The sequence below is a fragment of the Cygnus atratus genome, chromosome 1 (genome assembly GCF_013377495.2).
Source record: "Cygnus atratus isolate AKBS03 ecotype Queensland, Australia chromosome 1, CAtr_DNAZoo_HiC_assembly, whole genome shotgun sequence".
Lineage (NCBI taxonomy): Eukaryota > Metazoa > Chordata > Aves > Anseriformes > Anatidae > Cygnus > Cygnus atratus.
Window position 1 is genome coordinate 115,732,763 of NC_066362.1, and position 22,450 is coordinate 115,755,212.

Genomic DNA, 22,450 nt, shown 5'->3' on the forward strand with positions numbered 1-22,450 from the left:
TGAAGGGACTATTCTTTCTAGTTAACCACTCCAAGACCTTTAGTTGGTGATCTTGGAACAGCGTGGCAAAGGTTTTATGGTCAACACAGAAGTAGTAATAAGCTTGGAAACACTAGGCCTTTTATTTTTGCAGTGTCATGTGCAAGTTTTTGTCAGACACATTGTCAAAATAGAGAGCTGGCAGTGAAAGGGATGGCAGCATTTCCATTAATATTGATGGCTCCTGGATTGGGTCAGACCTTGTGCAGATGCCTAATGCCAATTTAAAAGAGCAAGAATTTCTCAGAAGAATTTGGGAAGAAGAAGGGAAATGGCACTTCCTCATGGAACATTCATTAAATGAATTTTTAAGGTACTCTGTGACATGGACTGGATTAAGCTTTTTTTTTTTTGTATTTGACTTTGCATGGTTATTGCTACGTTCCTGTTCTTTTTCTTTATGTGCATTTATGTGATAGAACCAGACACGATTTGTGTTCAAAAACTGCAATGCTTAAAAGAAACAAACTCAAAGCTCTGTTATGGCTCCCCTGAAGCATGAAGTGCCAGTCCTCTCTTCCTTCGTCCAAGAGGTATATGAGATGCTTCTCTTCTTTCCAAGGAAGAGTGCATCACAGGACAGTGCAAAGTTCAGTTCTAAGATCTATTGAAAGAAGCCCAAGAATCTGTCAGCTCCTGGACAGATTCTATCAGCTTGCCCTTGGATCTAGGAAGTCTTGACATTCTAGCTATGTCTTTGCCTTTAACACAGGTTCATCTTCCAGTCAGAAGAGGTAGTTGGTTTTGGACTGACACTCTCCCAGGAGTTCCAGTCCATCCCTTTTGAAAACGTAAGGAAAGTGGCTTTTCTTTGGTGGCTTGCGTGTTTGATCTTCAAGAGCTATTGGCCCCAAGTAGAACTTTGAAACTTTTCACTTCCACTTTCATTGACTCTACACAGGTTAGACTACTCAGGGAGGTAAAAGAGAGAAGTACAAGGTTATGGTTTCATGCAATAAATATTTAGCTCTTCTATCCATGTATGGCACACGATATTGTTGAAGCCAGAATTATCCTCTATCTGAAAACGTCTTTTAGACATATTTTAGGTTTTCAACAGTTTTGTTTTTCTTTCTGATTTTTGGTCACTCATTCTGACCATTTCTTCAGCGGTCTTCTCTGAACTTGATTTAAGTGCCAATCATCTGCACGAAGTGCTGCAGACCTCCCCTTTTCAAATCCTAGTCCCAGCAGGAAAGAAGCAGAAGCTGATGGTCGTGTTTGTATCTAACTTGCTAGACTGGAATCCTGTGCTTTCTTTCTCAGAGCTTTAACTTTTTCCTCATCCTTGGACTGTTGCTGTGTGTTACACCTTAGTCCTCAGGTCAAGTGTCAGCATCAGAAGAGATGTTTGCTATCAAGAACCACAGATCTTGATGGTCTGTGTTTCTAGACAGACATTCCCAAATGCACCTGTTTCTCTCTGAAAGAGTGCTCAAAGGTATCCTCATACTATGGAGTGTCATCTATTGAAGCTGCTTACACTTGGCATCTCCATCTCATTTTGACAGATAGAAAAGTTCTTTGATTTGCTAACAGGACAATGAACCATCCTCCCTTTGTTCTCCTATAGCCCCCTTTTGTTTTTGCAATGAACATGGATGGATTCCTCCATATCTAAGTTGTTCAGCATGTATATTTGCAGATAATTTTTAGAGCTTTTTACAGTTATGTTTTAAGACATTCAGAACTTAATACTTTTTTGTTGCTTGCTGTTAACCCAGTCATTGCAGAAACATCACACTGCTTCAGGAGGGTTCCTATTTCTTGAATAGCTTCAATTCAGAGTAAACTCTTCCGATATATGGGTGTTATTCTTGTTGTTGTTTTGGTTTGGTTTTTGTTTAATTTCACCACGTTCATAGGACCATAGGATGATTCATGATGGATTAGGAGCTCAAGAACCCAGGAGGTCTGTAGTCCAACCTCTTGCACAAAACAGGGTCAGCTGTGAGGTCAGAGTAGGTTACATAAAGCTTTATTCAGCCTAGAGATTATACAAAATACGATGTGTTACATATGTTCTCACTTTTGGATTTGAACAGGACACTGCCCTTTTTGAAGACCCCTGAGTTTTTTGTTTCATTTGGGGTGAGGATTTTTGGTTCAGTAGCCTGTTCTGAAAGACTATGCTATTGCATTTTCAGTTGGCAGGAAAAGTTGTAGTGGTGATGAAACCAATGGATGTCATTTTGATATTCCCTCTGAGGGTACAAGCCATATTTTTGAGTTTCTTCATCAAACATTACTTTGGTAAGGCTTCACAGACCCCTGGCCACATAGCTGGGGACTCGAAACAGAAGAGAGAGGTTATCAAAACAAAACAAATGAAAACCAAATGCCACCTGTGCCAGACTTTGTGTTCTTCCCCTGAAGACCTAAATCCCTGTATAAGGATTTGCTTGGGAAGCCAGATGAACTATGAATGGACATATGGACATAATTTAATTGCTTTTGAAATGAGAACAGTTATTGAATGACAAGGTTGTTTGTCAGTATACATAGGATCTTTCAGATATGTTGTCTACATATATATTTGCCATATGCCTGTACTGTATCCCTTGAAGTCCATAAAATAATGTGGGTTTATGTTTTACTTGAACAAGGGTGATCTGGGGATAATGACTAATGCAGTGCATAGTGTATTCTATGCCCCTCTGTACCACGTGCTTAAGGCACTGAAAAGACAGGACAAAGGCACAATCTAAACCATTTTAGAACTAAAGATGTTTCCCGGTAGGTTATATTTATATGTGAATATGCTCTCAATAGCAGTTTTACCAAGAATTGTAAATTTTTCAGTAATTTTTTCTTTCTCTGCTTAGTAGCTTACCATTGCCTTTATTTACAACAATATTGACAATATCCCTGTATCTAATGTTTACTTACGTATTTCTGCATTTCTCTGAGGTTTATTTCTCACAGCTGAAAAGGCTGAATCAAGTGGCTTTTACAATTTCTTAGTGCTATGGCAGATTCTACTCAGTAGCACTACACAACAAAAGCATGGTTTTTGTAGAATTGAAGCTACGCATTCTTAGAAAATGAGAATGAAATATTGCTGCTGCTGTGATCTGTCTGGAGGCATTCCTTTGTTAGCTTTGTTCAGTGTGGGTGGTTCTATCAGAAGTTTTTAGTGGTTCTTTTTTCGTTTCAAGGAAAACGTGAACTTGAGGCAGCAAATGTAAATTTGCTCCACCCGTGCTGCAAGAGACAATGAGCTGTATGGCCACAGTTAGTGTGGTTGTAAATAAGTCCTGGTAACAGGCATGGTGTATTTACAAATTTCTGTTTGCCTTTCTAACCACAGTAGCAAAGCTTCCTCTAAGAGTGGTGTGGGTCTGCAGAAACCTGGCTATTGTTGCTTAATCCTTGGTTTATGGTTAGGTTTGACTTGAATTCAGTTTTCACATTAGATATCAACCATCTGTTTGAAACTCTATTTAAGTTCTTATCTTTTTTTCCCCCCGCTGCAAACAAGTCCTGATACATAAATAATACAGATATGGGTAATGATTTAAGAAAGGAAAAAAAAAATAATCTTACTAAGCAGAAGTAATTCATCACTAATACTCTCAAATATTACATGCCCGAAGTCATATTTTTGTTGCCTCAGTTTCAGCCCAGCAAAGGGAAAATGAGATACATTAGCCAGAAACAGATTTTATTTTAACCTATGTTCTCTGTGTTGTTCTGCCATGTGTAAATAATTTTATAATTTGAGATTTTGGTCTCTGAAACTATTTGGCTATTGGAGCATTACAGGAAAATCGTTAACAATGCTGAAAGGACCAGAATGTATTTAAACATAGATGACCTCCGTTTTGGGTTAAAATCTAGATAATTTGGATAGTTTAACTTGATTGTGCTTAAAGGTGCTTAAACACAGTTTTAAAGGCAACCGCTGTTGAGGGCTGCTCTAGAAGACTGCTGTTCCGTATACCTCAGCACTCCGGATTTCAAAGGGTTTTGGTGTCAAAGGTCGTAAGGGTTACTAGATTTTAATTGTAAGGGTTACTGGATTTTAATTTGAATTAACTGCCTCAAGTCTACAGCCCTTTTTTTTCTGCAGCTGGGCTTTTAAAGTTTTATTTATTTATGTATAGCCCTTAGAAGGGATAAGATTTCCTATTTTGTTCTCATTTCGGGTTTTTTCTCTAGTTTATTTTGACATACCATTTTCTTAATTGGGTGACCATCACACAGCTGGAATACCTTCTACTGAAAAAAACAGGGAAAAGGTCTGTCATAATAAAAGCTGAAGTCATCATGAGGGAGGGGGGAGCATACCCAAAAGTTTGCCTGCCTTGATCTCCTTCAGGTGCTTTGTATAAAGGCTACTTCGGCTCCCAGTTGGCTTCTTCACTTAGAAATAAGTGGATGACTTAGTAAGCTATCATTTCTGGTCATTGTATTCAGTGCTCTGGCCAGGTAAATGACCCTTTACATATGACAGGTTTTTCCAAATAATGCTAAAATCAAGCTCTGCGCTATGTTTCAAAATTATAGTCTATTCAGATCCATAAAACTGAAGGATATATTTCTTGCAGATCTAGCATAGCAAGTAAATGTTGGAGATGGTACATTGCATTAAAAAAAAAAAAAGAGGCAGTTATTTTTCTGATAAGTTATGTGTGTATTTGAATGTCCTGTATTTCCTACTGCATCATCAAAATTTAGGCCATCTGGATTTGGCTTTAGCTTTTGAACTTCTGCCATGACCCTTACAATCACCTAAGCTATTTTTATGCAGTATGAAATACCATTAGTTGTCCAAGCTTACATGTCTTTTTCTCGCAGTAAGCATAAGTATTCTCATCACGTATGTACCTCCTCTACTTCAATTTCTGTTTAAACATGGATTTGTTCATTGGTTTTAGTGCTCTTTCATATGTTTCAGAAACAGTCTCTTCACCTGAAAGTTCTCAAGAGATTCTACCCTAGAGTTGTTTGTTCATATTTGACATGCAGTTGCAAAGGAACTTCAAAGCTCTAGGATTGAAAAACTATTTTATTACTTTAAGCTTTGCTGAACAAGATGACAAATTTTTAGACCTCTTTATTAATTGGGCTCTGGCTTTCTAATCTGACACGTGTGACAGAGGCAAAGATTATGCTGTAGTTGTGTTTTGCATCTCCTGTATCACAGTTTACTTAAGCAATGTAATGATACAGGTTTTGCATGCAAACACATTCCTTTCACCTTTCAGGAGCATAGTGGTCAGAGCATGATAACTCTAGTCAGCACTCAGTAGCTCTGTTTTAATCCGATGGTCTTTGTTACTGGAAAGTAGTGTTTGCTTAAATTTCATGTTGAAATATTTTTGAAATTAAGTTATTTTAATTTTGTTTCTAACTTTTTTCCTAATTCACTCCCTAGATGGTAAAAGCAATCCAAGTTCTACGTATCCATCTGCTTGAGCTAGAAAAGGTTAATGAACTCTGCAAGGATTTCTGTAGTCGCTACATTGCCTGCCTGAAGACAAAAATGAACAGTGAAACTCTATTAAGTGGAGAACCTGGAAGTCCTTATTCACCTGTGCAATCTCAGGTACGTTTCATATACTATTAAGTATATTTTTGCTTAGATTTCCATAGGGAGTTATAAATATATTACTATTAGTTTGCAAACAATTTCTGCAGTTTCTCTCACTTTAAAAAAAAAATAAATAAGTCTGTTATTAAGATTAGAAATAGTTGGGTTTTTTTGTGTGCACCTGTGTGCCACTGCCTGATGTACAAATGTGTTAAAATATACCAGAAATTAGCCACTTTTTTTTTTTTAAGTCAGTCTTCCTTGTATGATTTGCCTCAGTACAGCAAGATGAGATATTCAGAATAGCCTGGATTTGCAGTTTTGTTGGGAAGAGATGCAAGGAAACAGAATGGACAGAGGGCGGAAAAAACCGCCTTATTAGGAAGGTCTCCCTAGTCTTGTCTGCATCACTGAAGTATTGAGATGGCTGATACTTTTATAAACAGCCTGTATTCTGAAATGAACAGATAAATACAAAGCTAATCCACCAGATATTCAGACATATGTCTTTGCATATCACCTGTAATAACTTTGTAGTTATGAACAGTACCCATATGTGTACTTGTGAATATCAGTTTATATACCACAGACATACCAAAATGCAATAGCCAATTGTATTTCGTAGTAAATTGAGAAACAACAGTTGTTACGTTATGGTTGATGTTTCTGCTCTTATGTGCTGGAAAATGTGAGCCCTGCCATCCCGCTATGTACTAGACATACAGTCACAAGGGATGGTCCTTCTCAGGTTTATGAATGTTTTTGGTGCTATGTATTCTGGAGAGTCTTGATGACTCTTAAACTTCACTGTCTGGGCTCCTTATTTAGGTTTTCATACCTGGAAGTGTGGAAAGGAGAGCCTGGAATCAGACAAAAATCTTCTTTTAAAATATGTTTTTATTTATGTGGCCATTACAGCCTTACTTCTGTAGAGGTGGGAGGGACTGAATTTTGCATTGGGTAACAATGGATATTTTTCATACATATTAAGGAATGTGCAAGAGTTTGCATGGTCAGGGTTGAGAAAGAACTATTCTGAGCAGAATAAAACATTGGGTACCTTGAATGCGTAATACATTATTTTGGAATTGGAAGGAATTAAGGTAATAATTAAAAAGCTAAATTCTAAAGCTTTGATGCTTGTAATAAGAGCATCAAAGGTCCATTTCATCTGTCCTTTATCCCTCATGCCTTTGGAAACCTTTTCTCTTAGTATTTATATACCTCAGGATCATTTCTCTCCTAAAATTTCTCCAGATAGTTTAATGTCTTTTCTAACCGTTGCTTTCATGAGGGTTTTCAAAGATAATGATTGGTGATAATGAGAAAGTTAATGTAGGTAATGATGAACCTCTAATGAAGTCTCTTTCTGTTTGAAGCTAATCCTGTGTTTAAGCTCCAAATGTATTTTTTAGAGCCAAAATTACACAAGCATGCTTTATCTCCTTTAAAAAAAAAAAAAAAGAAAAGAAAAAAAAGAAAAAAAGATCAACCAACTAATTGTTTTATTTTTCTAGCAAATTCCAAGTGCCATTGCAGGCACACTCAGTCCCCAAGGGATTATGGTGCCAGCATCAGCATTGCAGCAGGGAAATGTAACTATGGCAACAGTGGCAGGTATGGCACAGTAAAGAAAAACTGGCACCTTGCTCTTCATTTTGTTTTCTTTTATAGTTGTTACAAAAAAAAAATACACAAATACTTCATAAAATGTGTTTGAATTCTAATACCTGAAAAGTTGTTGTTTTAATACAACTGAGTGCCTTAACAGTTTTTGAGTGTTGGTTTAATTTCTATGTATGCCAGGTATGTACATGTGAGTGGAGGCTGCAGTTTAAGTACCATATTAAGAGATCTTTCTGTACAACACCATTTTAGTTAAATAATTTGAGACTGGAGTGTTTTATTCTTTCGTTCTGTTTTGTGGATTTTTGCATATAGAAAAAATACGAGATGTGTTCTCTGCTACACTAACATAACTACTAGAATAGAATAATTGATATATTGTCAGACCTGTGGTATTGTCTACAGTGATGATGTGTTTCTGTGTTGTAAGAGAATATTTGAAGAGCTTTTACTTAACTATATATTTTTATTTTTTTTAAGGGGGGACAGTATATCAGCCAGTCACTGTGGTCACTCCACAAGGTCAAGTAGTGACACAAGCACTGTCGCCTGGGACTATTCGGATTCAGAATTCTCAGGTGTGTTTCACAGGCTTCAGAGAATAGTTTCATGGGTCCACGTACATGTCATTGTTTTCAAGAGTTTTGGTTTAAATTTGATACGTTGTCAGTGTAATCTATGTGCGCACACATAGTAACTAATGTAAAATTAACGGAAGCACTGCTACAGGATTTACAAGTTTTCTAATATGGCATAACGTCCCAGACAGATCTCCTTTGCAACATCAAGTCATCATAGTTGCTACATGTTAAATATTTTTCTTTTTTTAACTGATGGAAGAAAATTACTCGTACATGGATTAAACAAAACCAACCACCAACAAAAAAAAAAACCACTCTGAATTAAATAGTAGACAATTTTCCCATGATTAAAGCTTTTCTAACTGTTGAACTAGGTTTTTGGCAGGATAGATTTAAATACTGCTTTATGATGTTAAGCTATTGTTGTCGTCAGAAATTTTTCTTCTTAACAAGATGGCAACCACCAGCACTGTGAAACTATATATTTCAGAATTTATGTTGAGAAGCATTTTGCCATAAAACTTTCAAAATACTGAGTTCAGGCTATAGAGCACCACCATGTTAGGCTCATTATATTATACCCTGAAAGATAAGGGCCAGCGCTCCTTTATTTTTCTAGGGAGACTCTTAAGAGTTGGGTCAGGAGAGCTCAAAGAAATAGCTGAGGAAAAGGAAACATGAAAACTAGACCATCTTGAGTTAGGGAAAACCTTGCTAGCTTTCTCTTGGAGCAGAAGGTGTTAAATCTTCCAGGCATGTGGAGATGATTAAAAATGTGAATGAGGAGCTATCCTCTCCACAGCATGAAGTCTGTTGGTAATCATGGACTTGCTGTTGTCTTTTCTTCCCTCTTCTGACCTTCCAACTAAAAAAATATGCTTAAAATACTTCTATCTTGTTTTTATTGGTAGTAGCAAGTATGTATTTACGCATTTTTTGCCCTAGAATACATACAGTTCTGTCCTCAGATACCTTTCAGAAATATGTCTGAAATTACTTTCCTAGACTGAAGTGTTTGTGAAGAAAAAGTCTCTTTATTTCCAACTCAGCATCTTTTTTTTCCTCTGGAGGTTTAAAAAAAAAAAAAAAGTCCACAAATAATAAAAACAAACAAAACATAGGTTTGCACTTCTGTATGGATCTGTGGCTTCTCTCAGTGTTAGCTAGAATCTCCAAACCCACCTATACGTAAGTTTGGGCCTGTATGCCTTCTCACCCATAGGAAATACCTCTTTGAAATTCTTTTTCAGTGTTCCACAGTGCTGTGGCTGTAGACAAGAAATAACAGGAGAGACTTACTGAAAGTTCATTATAAAGCCTCCATATGCAGACAGATTATTTAGAAAGTAAAACATTACTTTGCAAATAAAAGTATGTTCCAAATATGTATTTGTGGTAATTGAATAACTTAAGCTTCAAATGTCATTTCTGAGCTAGGTTTGTTTCATACAGGATGTAGACATAATGCCTGGCCTGAAGAAATTGCTCCCTGTTGTTTGGAAAATCTGATTTAGAATGATATGAGTTATAATTGTCTGAAATAGAATATAAATTGCATATGAGATTTGTGTTTCTCATTATCTCTGCCTAATCACTTAAGAATATATCCCCTAATGTTCGGATAACCAATAGGCAAACAATTTGATATATCTATAGAAAGCGAAAAAGAAAGCAAAACTATGAAACTTTACAGCACTCCTACTGTTTTCCTAAAGTGAATTAAGAGTTCTAAAGTAGCTGGAACCTTTTCCCCTTGTTAGTCTTTCACATGTATCTTCTTACTCCTTGAGAATTAGATTCATTTATTTAGCAGGACCTTAAGCACCTTTGGTTGCAACTCAAGTGTTATAATTAATTTTACTCTAAGTCCTTAGCTTAAGTCGTAAATCTTTATTATTTTACAGCCTTCATAGTTGCTTACGCTTGCACATAGTGAGTATATTCAGCATTACGTTTTTCATGTGTTCTTCATTTGTGCAAATGACTTGGTAGTCAACTCATCAAAAGTCAATCAAGACTCTAATGTAGCACAAATCAGTACAGAGGATCAGTGACCTGACATCTAGCTCATGGGTGGGCTTTGTTCTTAATTACAGCAAATCATTGGCTCTTGCCACAAGATCACATACACGTCCTGATAACAGTTGTAATTCTTAAAACAGAAAAGTTACAGAAAATGTGAAAACTATAGAAACCTGATACATCATTTTCCCTGGATAAAGACATTTTGGAGCTTTTTAAAACTTTTTTATAATAAGTATGCTTAAAGCCTAATTTCTTTTCACTCCTTATCTAAATGACTTATTCACATATTGTTACAAGATACTGCTATTACTATGCTAACTTTCTTATTTCTTTTAAAATTGTATATGCAGCTTCAGTTGCAATTAAACCAAGATCTAGGCATCTTGCATCAAGATGATGGCTCATCAAAAAATAAAAGAGGAGTTCTTCCCAAGCACGCTACAAATGTGATGAGATCTTGGCTTTTTCAGCACATAGGGGTAAGGACTGAACGTGATCACGGGTTTTTATGTAACTCTTTTTATGCGGCCTCTTACGATTTTGCTTCATAAGGAAGGTGAATTTGCTTCATAAGGAAGGTTGTTTGTGTAATCCCAGTTCAATTTTTCCTGAAGTCATTTGGAGTAGTTCCACAGAATGTAATGTCAGTTGATTTTATTATTATTTTAATCAGTATGTTACGTTTGTACCCTGTGAGCTCAAATGTTTTTAAAAGGGATCTTTCTTTGTTTCATTGTGTTGAGAATTTAATGCTCTCGACACCCTGGTCCATAGCACAAGGAAAAATATTTCCATCTGTGGCTGTGGTTTTGTTTTGTTTGTTTGTTTTGTTGCTGCTGCTGTTTTTTGTTTCTGGAGGAGAATTTTCATTTTTTTCTGGCTTTTTCTCCTTTTCAACAACCCTTCTAATATGTACCAAGTGTGTTGCTATCTACTTGTACGTACAGTAGAATGTCTTTTTTTGTATAAATATTTATTCTCAAAGGATAAACAGGTCTCAAGCTATATTCCAGTGTTTTGTAGGTTGATATTTTCAGTCTTTAAAACTATTTCAAAGCAGACAAATTGAAAGAGGGAAAGTTCACGTACATTTATGTTACATATGCTGTTTTCACCCATTGAGTTGATAGAAGCTTATTTTAACTAGAAAGGCTTGTCAGTACTCTCATATGACATTGCCTTTAGACTGCATAACTAATTGGATCATATCACATGCTTGTTGCCTAGAGATCACATTGTTGAATAAAGGTTGTCATCCATGAGAATCTTTTTCTTCTGATTTAAACATCAACAGTCTGATGGTATGATATATTCTTTCAAGGGTAAAAACAGTTTTGTGTAGTAAAGCCCATTTTGTTAAATGATTTCTATCTATAAAAGTTTGTGAGGTTTCTGAAGGTTGTTGACAATGAATGAGATAGCTTTAGTCAGTTGTAATAAAGGAGTCCTTATTTTTGATGGGGAAATAAAACAGGAGGTTATGCTTTTTTTCTCTTTTTGTCCTGTTTAGCATCCATATCCAACAGAGGATGAGAAGAAACAGATTGCAGCACAAACAAATCTGACACTACTCCAGGTTAATAACTGGTAAGAGCAAAAACTCTTCTTTAATGTCAGTTGTTGTCTCCATGTCCTTGCAAGACAGAAATACTTAAGAGTATGACTTAGGCATTGGGGTTTGACTTTGTTGTTCTGTGCTACATATATGTAAAGACTAATACATGTATAAAAATACAGGAATTATGTATCGATACACAGGCACCTTATTTTTTTTATAAAGTAAAATAATGCTTGTACCACTTAAGTTATGTAAGGACTTCAGAAAACTTTGCAACATTAAGAATCACATTCTGTTCTACTGCTGAAAGAGATGGAAGTACTCTCATATCTCTTCTGCAAGTAACGAATTTCAATTTTAAAGGGATTTGGTGACTCGAGGCTCTGAAAAGTGTTCCTGGTAATTATGGCTGTATATTTTAAAGCTATTACTGTCAACAGATCTTCATTCTGCTCTGCTATCAAATGATGCTATCCCCTAAACAGTGATGTCCAAATGGAAAGTGTCAACTGCTATCTCAACTACTCTATTTCATGGTTCAATATGTTTTAGTATGTCTTAAGTGCACTACAGAATTAAGATAATAGGCCTGCCCTTGCAGAAGTGGAATGAGGGTGCCAACATGCATCCTATTCTGCTTACGGTGTTGGTTCCTAAAATCATTACAGCGAAGTCCAAGAGGGATCTTCCTCAGGTTTCAGAAATGATGCTGGCTGCATGACTGCAGAGGGGTTCAGTGGGGAAATACACAAGCTAGTGGCAGTGCAGTGGCTCCAGAAGTGGATCAATGTAACTGTGTCTGCATGGCGTAGTAGTAAAGGAGCTCTGGGCTAAAGTCTCCGCAAAGCTTTGCGGTCGCTATGTGGACCTGCCAACTGCACTCTGCTTCCTTCCACTGCAGGTAAAGACGTGTCCTGGATGTGTTTTGTCAGACTTAGCAGGAAATGCTATCCTCAGTCACAGCTCCTTCTTGCCACAGCTACCTACAGTGAAATTAATTTGCTTAACTGCTAGTAGCTAAGTGAAATGTGGATTAAATATTGTCTTGTTCAGTAGCAGAAAGGGGAAAGAGTGATAATTAGCATGCTGGAGTGAACAAGCGGAAATCAGGGAATGAAAAGGAATTGGATAAGATATGAAAAATGTGTTTAGTATTGTCTCCTGGATCAGGAACCAGGCCTGGGAAAGCCAGTGAGCCTATAAAATAATTAAGTCTGGAGCTTAGGGAAGTAAATGAAACCAGACCTAACAAACTAGGTTAGAATGGGGATAGATTTTAGGTGAACCCTAATGAGAGGAGTATCAGCTTTCTGAATTGTGCTGTCAGCAACTTTTCTGGTGCTTAGCTTTTAATAAGATCTTGAAACGTACGTCTGTCAGGCTGTCTGGAGAGTTTCCGTATCTGAGGTCTGGGGGAAAATGCTGCTAGCAGCAAAATGATAAAAGTACTTGCTTAGCTAGTTTGCCTGTATCGAACGATGCCAGTGCTCTAGGAGTTCTAGTTTTACATGCTAAAAAGAATGTCAAGTGGAGCTGGGAGGGAGAATTGACACTTTGCAGTTTTCATACTTCTGACTTTTTTTTCCTCTACTTCACACTTTCTAAATCCGAGAGAGAGAACATTCACTGCCTTCAGGTTAAAAGTGCTTCATACTTTTGATTGTGTTTAGGTTTATCAACGCTAGAAGGCGAATTCTTCAGCCAATGCTGGATTCCAGTTGTTCTGAAACTCCAAAAACAAAGAAGAAAACTGCTCAGAACAGACCAGTTCAGAGGTTCTGGCCTGACTCCATTGCCTCAGGAGTTGCTCAGCAGCAATCTAATGAGCTCACAATGTCAGATGGTAAGGAGAACTGGCAAAAAGACAGGCAATAGAGTTAATTCCTCTGTACCAGGGAAATGAAGGGGTTGATACATCTGGTGGGAGAACTTCTTGATATTTCAGCATGACTACGTTTTTAATCTGGAAAAGCATAACAAAAAATGTGTTCTTTTTTCCATCCTTTTTTGTTCTGGGTTTGGGGTGTATTTTATTAGAATCTATGTTGTGAGACCGTTGCTTTTATTTCAGAAGTTATGAAATGACAGAGTGAAGGTTAGATGCACAAATAAGTTCTCTCAGTATGTGTTAGGTACATCGCTAGCATTCTGTTTGACTAGCAGTACTGGACTGCTCTTTCAGCTTCATGACTCCCCATACAGTTCGCATTCCTTTCGCTATTGCTAGAAGGGCTGAGCATCTGCAGTTCTATATATGCCTCATGTGTTTCAAGTTGAGCATTGGGAAGCAGAGAAATATAATAGTTTCCAAAGAATTTGACTGAAGTAACTTCCCCTAGCATCAGATCAAACAAATACTTCTCTTTCTTAAATTGATTCTAACTGCTTTAATCTCAGGACCATCCTTTCTTTCCTGCAGCCTGCTCCTTTATTCGTTACAATCTTGTAGCAGCTTTTCCCACAGCCTCTGCTGAATGTAACAACATCTTTATCCATTTAAGTCACCTTGGATCTCTATGAACACTCCCACTTTTCTGCAATTAATTAATCTGGAATACTCTGCAGAAATGATTTTGTGAAGACTAGATTGGAGAATTCCTGTAATGAGTGTCCAGAACACAGCTACCTTTAAGATTCTTGGCCAACTTAATTCTGGCATTTCCTAACATTTAAGTGTAAAACAATCTGTTTAGCTTTTATTCTAATTTCATTCTTTAGCTTTTCTTCCTGTCGATTAGAAACAAAATCTGTTACATATAAATATGTGTAACTTAAACTGAGAAACGAAGAAAGATGCTAAAATTCTATGATTGTGCTTCTCCAGGTGCTGTTGTAACAATTACAGCTCCAGTCAACATGAATGTAGACAGTCTCCAGTCCTTGTCATCTGATGGTGCTACTTTGGCTGTTCAGCAAGTTATGATGGCAGGGCAAAGTGAGGATGAGTCTGTAGACAGCGGTGAAGATGATGGAGGAGATCTCTCAACGACAAATATCAGTGGGCTGGTTTTGGATAACAGCGATTCTCTGCAGTAGGAAGCAAGAGAGTGTGACAAAACGTTTAGGAAAAAGAATGGACTGACTGACTGTTTTTATAGTTTGCACAGCAAACATTTTACACAAGTTTTATTTCTAATATGTTTTATATGTAGATATAGAAGGGTGCACTTTTTTGTATTTCATAGTAAGCTTAAAGAGTGTTTTTGCAGGTGCAGCAACTTCTTTCAAATGTGTTTTTTCATTTCTTTTAATTTTCTTATTTCAGAAAATTATATCTAGTAATATAAAGAACCACGTAAGCACCCCTTTATTCTCTGAATTGGAAGTGCTGCAGTTTCTAAAGAATTATGCAGTTTCAATTAGTGCTGTTATTTAACACAGCTCTTGATGGGCAGGTGATGTAAATTTGAAGCATGTGACACTAGTGTGTGGAAATTGATCATTAAGTTTGATGCATATATTTGAAAGATGCTTCTGCACCTTAAAAACTGCTAGTCTGAGGTGGACAGCAACACACACAAAAAGAAAATGGTGATGTGTGATTCGGTAGCGAATGTATGGCAACTTAAGTTTAGTTTCTCTCATAGTCCGTGAGCCTGTTTATCATTTGCTATAAAAACTCCTATTTTTACCTTGCCGGGATTATTGGATAAAAAATATTTTTATAAATTCATTAGGAATTGGGATGACGACTGTATTACGCAGGAGGGAAAAAAAAAAAAGAATTTCCAGAGGGGAAAAATAAATGTTTAGTATTCCTATTTGGAAGGTCTGAAAACTGACCAAATTTAATAAACAAGCCTATACTAGCGTTCTATGATTCTCAGCTATCCCACAGTGATATAGTATATTTGATAATAGCATAAGAAGGGCCCACTGTTTGATGGGATTTTGATATTGTCAAACATTGATTTATATTATGTGTAAACTAATATTCAAATTACATTAACTCTGTATCTAGACTTGTATCTGAAGATATTTGCTAAATGAGTATTCAGGTAAGTAAATTGAAATGCCTACGACACTTCCAGTTATTAGAGAAATTTAAGAGTTTATAGTTTGTACATCTGATTCTGAAAAGTGAAAAGATATGTACTATACAGTCATGAATTCTGCTATCACTATTTCATTGCATTTGAAATATTTTCCCCCAATACAAAAAGTAGTATAATTTATGAATTTCTTTAAAATTTTTTCAAATCTGAAGGTCACTAGCAGAATACACAGCAGGCTTTATTAGAGTAGAAAATCCTTTTGTCATTTAAAATCTAAGAGCTAATGATGGAAACATTTTTTTGTGGTAACAGTCCTTCTATTTTTTTCCCCCAAAGTTTGGAGTCTTTCCGTTCATCCAAGAGTGCTCACTCTTGGAACTTCATGTTTCCCATTGTTAAATAGAAATAACAGATGCCAAGAGTCTTCACAGTATGATCAACGTCCTCTCTTCCTGTCCCTTTGTCCCTCTGTCGGATTAGATCAAAACCGGAAATCTCTTCTTGTTTAGATCAAATCTAGTTGCATTTCTAATATGACAGGGAAAAGGATGTTAGGTTGTGGAAGCTTTAGACATTGTATTTGAGCAGAACTCTCTAGCAGATGCAAATATTTAATTGAATACTTAAATTTCTGTTTCACAAAATACTCAGGCATATGCTTAGGTCCCATTGATTTTAATGGGATTTTAAAGCATGTACTTTTTTATATGCTTAAATGCTTGAAAGGAGGTCTTTAAAGACTATCTTACAGGTCATGTTTAAGTTGGTATGAAGAAAAACTTCAGAAAGAAATGTCTGTAACACTGGTACACATACAAGGAGAATGATACTAGTTTTAAGTGACTGGTAGCTGTTTTGAAAACCTGGGCTTTACTCATCACTAGTGATGTTTCTGCAATAGCTTTCATTTATTCATGACTGAGGATTTTGCTTACTAGTTCAAAGACTGTAATGATCTGTTCCTGCTGGAGTGTGATAATTTCTAAAGAATTTTTGTTCTTCTAAGTTCTCTCCTTTGCCACTAATGTGACATGTTTGTGAAGAGCATAACTTGCAAATGACTCATGTAAGATTTAATTAGGAAGATTTTGACAAAGCATAACTATCCCAAAAGCTATTGTCAAATCCAATTCAACCCAAAAATACTTCTAAAAGAAAGCTATCATGTACAGATCATGCTCCTCTGGAAACATTCAACCTACTGCTCCTACAAAGGATACCTAAGATGACTAGAACTGAGACACAATTTTTTTTTTTTTTTTAAGACTCTACAAGTACTTCATCACCCTCACAATTTCCATTATGTAATTGGCTATGCTTTTTGATTTCTTTGGGGGGGATTATTCAGCTACCCTTCTTCACGTTTAATGGTGTGCTAAATTTTGTATCCTGTAGGCAGCTGAGTAATGACTTCTCAGTAGGTACAGGGCTATGGTCGAATCTGTGTGGTAGAAGAACAAGTCATTTCTCACTGTCTCCTTTCCCTCCGTGATGAGTTATCACTGCACAACAGCAGCACTTTCCTCACCAGCTTGAAGGTATGCAAGGAAATGGCTCGGCAGCAGATGTAGGAGGGTAGCAAGTAGCCAGCACCAAAGGGAAGCATGAACTAAACTGGGGTTTGTAGATCATGTGGCAATGGGTATTTGCGCCCGCTTTAAGACTAGCAGAACTGACCTATGTTTAAAATAAAAAAAGGTATTAAAACAGCTTAATAACTGCACAGCTGGCTGGAGTATGTACAGTTGATCTGCCATCTTGAACTCAGTTAGAAACAGGCATCAGGTTCTGCAAACTTCCAAAAGCTTATTTTTTCAGGAAGAAAACATTACCTGGTTAGCTTCTTCATTCCCCCTCCCCACTCACACATTTTACCAGAAGCTACATGCTGAGACATTTGTGACCTTGTCTTTAGCTGGTTGGTAAATACCTGGAAAGTGAAGCTGATGGAGGCTGCTATGAAAGGGAGAATATGGAGTAGTTCTACTGTCAAATTAGAAACACAAATGTGGTCACGTCAGTTATTAAAATTGGAAAAGTTACCAATATAATCCAAGAGATTACTTAACATAAGGAACTCAAACTCTTTTAATTCGGTGAGAGTAGGGGGTATGAGCTGCCTAGACATGCAGCTTTCTTTTCACAATCTGGAAGAAAACATGCTTCCTTTTTTGCTGTGTAAGAAAGACTGCTGGTTTAAACAAAGCATCACTATTCTGTGGTAGTTGGAAAAAAAAAATGTTTACATGAGACAGTTATGTACAAAGTTTTTATAGGGAATCTAACATTAAACCCATGTATAATTGCCCCTTACCCCCAATTAAAGTTGTATTGGTAGGCAAGAGAAGAGCTAACTTGGTTTTTAAATTACTGCAATTCTTATGCAAACATAATTATTGAAACTTTTTATTTTTTCCCAATGTAATCTAGATCACTAACCCAAAACAGAGTTTTCAGTCCACTTTTCCCAAGACTTCTGTGACAAGCAAGCTGATTTGCCATTATTTTTTAACTTTAGAAACAACTTAATTTAGTAAATCAACTCCAAATTGGTCAGTATGTAGTTTTAAACGACTGTTCAAAAAAGAAATGTTGGAAGACATAATTGATAGGCATGGCTCTGGCTCTGCAGAGACTTTCCTCAATCTGGATATTGGGTCAAAGTGGAGTCCAGCTGACCTCAGGGAAACTCTGTAAGGGCTGCATGTTGGGCTGCATTTACCTACAAAGGAATTGCTTCCCTCTTCTGGTCTATGATCACGATTAGGGACCTCTTGGAGAGCCCTTCAGCTTTCTTCTGCATGTATGCCTAGGTTTTCTTCCAGAGGAAACCAGCGTGTGGGTGAAGGGATTAGAAGGGAAGAACTTCATGTGGTCCTGCTGTGCACAACGCATCATTTTGATGTCAAAACATGGCCAGAAGACAGACCCACGCTGGAGGATTAGAGTTCCCAGTTCCTCTGTCCTAAAAGTAGCTTCAGGTTTATGGATCTTCTTTTGGAGCAGGGCCACAGAGACTTACTGCATGAATAGTAGAGCTATTTGTTTCTCTAATCACGTGGGGAAAAAGAATTAGAAGGCAGTTCAGCTTCCTGACCTTATGAACTTGACAGCCCCAAAGGGTGAAACAGTCTTTCCAAGGGATGATAGCTTCATAAAACTATTAGACTTGTAGCAGCAGTTAAAAAGAAAATAATGTATTTTGAAAAGCTGAAACACATGCATTTAACTGTAATTAAAGTTGATTTAAGATTTATTTTCTGAAGCTGAGTTGTCCTGAGGAAAAAAAAATGAATAAGCATTTGTCTATGCAAGACATGAATGTCAAAAACGTTGTGTGAATCTCCCATTTTTAGGTGCTATATCGTTGTTGTCTTTCTGGCTTCTGTTACTTCGACTGATCTTTTAAGCCTTTCAGCCTTATATTCAGCTTGGTTTTCAGAGTTGAATAGGCAAGAAATGTAGTTTTGGAATCCTGTTGGAAATGTAACTGAACTTCGTTCCCTCATGAAAACCTTGCATGTTAAACAATTACCTGAAATGTTTTGGTTTCCTAAGAATAAATTCAAACTGTCACCACCTCCTAAAACCAGAGCATGTCTATGACAATGCAAGTTTAATTGTAATGTCAAATCATCAGCCGTGGGCTGAGTACTCTCAGCTCTTTACTGTTCAGGGTAGCTGGATAGTAAGTAAAGCTGGCTGGTTTTGTCAAGCTCCCCCTCGGTGTGGATTCCACACGCGCCCCTCCTTGGCTTGCTGAGCTCTTTCAATTGGTTCTGGGTTGTTTAATTTTAAGTCCTAAAGTAACTTGATCATCCAATGTAAAGTGTAGTGAAATTGGCACTAATGTGCTCTCAAGTGATTGCCCAAATCATGTTATTTGTTCATTCTTGTCACCTGGAAATATAAAAATGTTTTTTTCTTTTTTTTCCTGTGACTCGGTTATTTAGGACCTGCTGAGTGATCACAGCTGTTTTTTGCCAGCGAAAAGCAATGTGCAAGAAAGCAGTGAAATGCCTTACCAACTTTGTAGACTACTATAAAGATCTTTACCTTGCGTTAATCGAATCCAGTGTTTTCAGATCATGACAGAAATGGCCCATAAATCTGCCAGTGGGTTGGCAACGTTTGGTCTATACGATGGACAATCTTTAAAATGTAAACCTGAAACTTTTTTTTAGCCCTTGGTTGTTAAGAGACTTCTGAAGCAACCAATCTATCGAAGGATAAAATTAAAAATCAGAATGTGCTTCATGGATGACTTATTTTTACACTACTGTTCTCTGTGAACTGGAAAAGCACATTTTTAAAGCGAAGCATTCGCATTACTTTAGCAGTATTGTTTGGCTGAAAGACACAGTTTTGAGAAATCTTGAGCTAAGTTTCAAACTATTTAACCAGTTTTTGGCCAGGGGCAGTCAGTCTTGGGCCTTTTTGTTTGTTTGGGTTTTCTTGTTCATGCAAATGAAGAAAAATGTTTACTAGTCCTTAACAGTATGGGGATTTTTATTATGCTTTTGTAACGCAGGAGCAGCTTTGATGAAAGAAATAATTAGCAGGTAAATAGTCCATAATGTGTGTGACTTTGGGGTTTCTTTTTGTTGTTGTTTCAAAATTGTTAATTAAAATGGCATGGACATCAAACTTTCAATAATGGTTCCAAGCATATATGGTATGTATTCTTATCTGAAAAGGATTCTTTGGTACGAGCCCCATGTGCTGACTTGTTTAGCTGGGTAGACTGTAACATGTTCCTGAAATGATGTCCTCCTAGGTCAGGAATCGTCAGGAAGGGAGCAGCAGCCTAATGATAGATAAGATAGCACCTCCTCTCTAGCAAGAAACTCAAACTCACTTGATGTGCGCGTCTTACTTAGCAAACATGAAGACAGACAGCCTTCCTTGCGTGGCTGTGCCTTGCTTGGCAGATGTGTTCCCTTGAGTGACAGCAGGATGGAGGTCACAGCAGGGTGTGGGCACCTTCAGAGATTCCTGGGAATCTCATGGGCCACATCAAAACTGCTCTGGTGACCAGGCCAGGGCCTTCATCTGCTCCATGATCAACTGCACAACAGCTGTCTTCCTGCACTGAAGAGCATGCAATTCTGGGCATAATTGACTGTTTTCAAGAAAAATGGTCTTTTTACACCTATCTACTTACTCCAAAATATGTCCCCAAGGTGTTTTGGATGATATATTGTTCTGGAAGCGTTAATCTGTGATTAACTGCATAATGTGTGTTCTAGATGCAGGGGTATTTGAACAGTTCTTTGTCTGACGTTAAAAGAGTGCCTGTGAGTAGCATAACTCCCCATGATATGACGAAATAATTTTAACTCCACTCTTCCCAGGGAGCAAATTTTTCCTTATAGAGAATAAAACAAAACCAAAAAAAATCCAGAGGAGATGCACTTGAATTACAGCCAGAAGAGCATGTTCCTAGTCTGTTGATCTCAAATTCCCCAGCCAGATGAAGGCGTGACAGGGATTGGAAACATAATCATAAGTAGCTGATTAGCATGTTTACTTTTGTGGAGCACCTGTTTACAAAATGCTAATCCTTTATTATCCAACTTAGGGCTGTTTCTAAATGCCCCTCTTTGTAGAAAACCAGAGCAGTATCTTCAGTGCTAAAAGGAAGGAAAAACCACGTGTGCACTGTAAAACGAGGATACTGCAAACAGTATCAGAGAAGGCTGGGACACCAGGCATTATTTATTCAAAATCCAGATTGAAATTCGTGCATCTTCAGAGTGCTCAAGGTATGCAGCATTATGCCTGTGCTTAAGAAAATTAAGAAAAATTAAGAAATTAAGAAAATTAAGAAAATACAACAAAACTCCACCATTTCACTACCCTATTAACTTCTAAGGGCAACGCGCCCATCCTAGGTCAGGCATGGCTTGTCTTCCTGATGCAGCTAAGATGTGATCTAAAGCTTATGGAAGAAATTGGGGGAAAAACACGGTTATTTATCTTCTCTGTTGGTCTTCCGACTTTTGTGTCACCACCAGCACAAGGCAGAAGGTTCAGTCTGACGGCCTTCTGGCCAGTATTCCTAGCATGCTTTTTTTGCTAAATCTATCACTGTACCCTAAATACAGACTGATGCATATACTAAATGTAAATGTTGTAATAAAATTGAATTCAGAGATGATTTTTGTTAAGCTCCAAACGTTTTTAAAACTAGATTTTCAATAATAATGAAAAATATACAGATCATACATAAGAAATCACAGATTCACTTATATGCTGTTTTTTCTGTGCCCCATAACCTTTCCTGTGACTTCCTCCACCTGCAGCCTTTCACTGTGAGCTGCTAACTTCAGAGGCTCTCCTCAGCGTTTTAATGTCCATCAAGTTATGTTATACATTTCTGCATAGCTCAGTTTGGAAATTTGTTTCATCATTAAGATTTAGGCCACTTTTAATTTCAGGCAAGGGGACTTAATTATATGTGTGATTCCATAAACAACATTGATTAGTGTTCCGGTTGCTTTTTCAAAGATGTGGATGAGTACATATGTTTCCATGAGTAAGATCCAAATTAGGGCCAGAAAGAAAATTTCTAGAGGGTATTCTGTTATTGGTGTCTCACTGAATTTTTGTATTGGAACAAGAGTGTTTGGCCACAAATCTGGTGGCCTTCCATGACGGGGTTACAGCATTGGTGGATAGGGGAAGAGCAACTGACACCATCTACCTGGACTTGGGCAAAGCATTTGACACCATCCCAAATGACAGCCTTGTCTCTAAATTCCAGAGACATGGATTTAACAGACAGACCACTCGGTGGATGAGAAATTGGCTGGATGGTTACACTCAGAGAGATGTGGTCAACAGCTCCTTGTCCAGGTGGAGACCAATGATGAGTGGCATTCCTCAGGGGTCGGTATTGGGACTGGCGCTATTTCACATCTTTGTAGGTGACACGGACAGTGGAACTGAGTGCACCCTCAGCAAATTTGCTGATAAGGCCAAGCTGTGTGGTGTGGTCGACAGGCTGGAGGGAAGGGATGCCATCCAGAGGGACCTGGGCAGGCTTGAGAGGTGGGCCTGTGTGAACCTCAAGAGGTTCAACAAGGCC

General features: G+C 37.4%; 1 protein-coding gene across 3 annotated transcripts in view; it reads left to right on the forward strand.

Annotated features, from left to right (window-relative positions):
* PKNOX1 (PBX/knotted 1 homeobox 1) overlaps positions 1-21,520 on the forward strand; it is a 47,429-nt gene extending 25,909 nt beyond the window's left edge. For all 3 annotated transcript variants that reach the window (XM_035545914.2, XM_035545913.2, XM_035545917.2), the window contains 7 exons: positions 5,420-5,590; positions 7,093-7,192; positions 7,682-7,779; positions 10,158-10,286; positions 11,318-11,394; positions 13,036-13,208; positions 14,190-21,520. In XM_035545914.2, the coding sequence (XP_035401807.1) occupies positions 5,420-5,590; positions 7,093-7,192; positions 7,682-7,779; positions 10,158-10,286; positions 11,318-11,394; positions 13,036-13,208; positions 14,190-14,401 (960 nt within the window). In that variant the 3' untranslated portion in view covers positions 14,402-21,520. The remainder of the gene's footprint in view (positions 1-5,419; positions 5,591-7,092; positions 7,193-7,681; positions 7,780-10,157; positions 10,287-11,317; positions 11,395-13,035; positions 13,209-14,189) is intronic.
* The last annotated feature ends 930 nt before the right edge of the window (positions 21,521-22,450 follow it).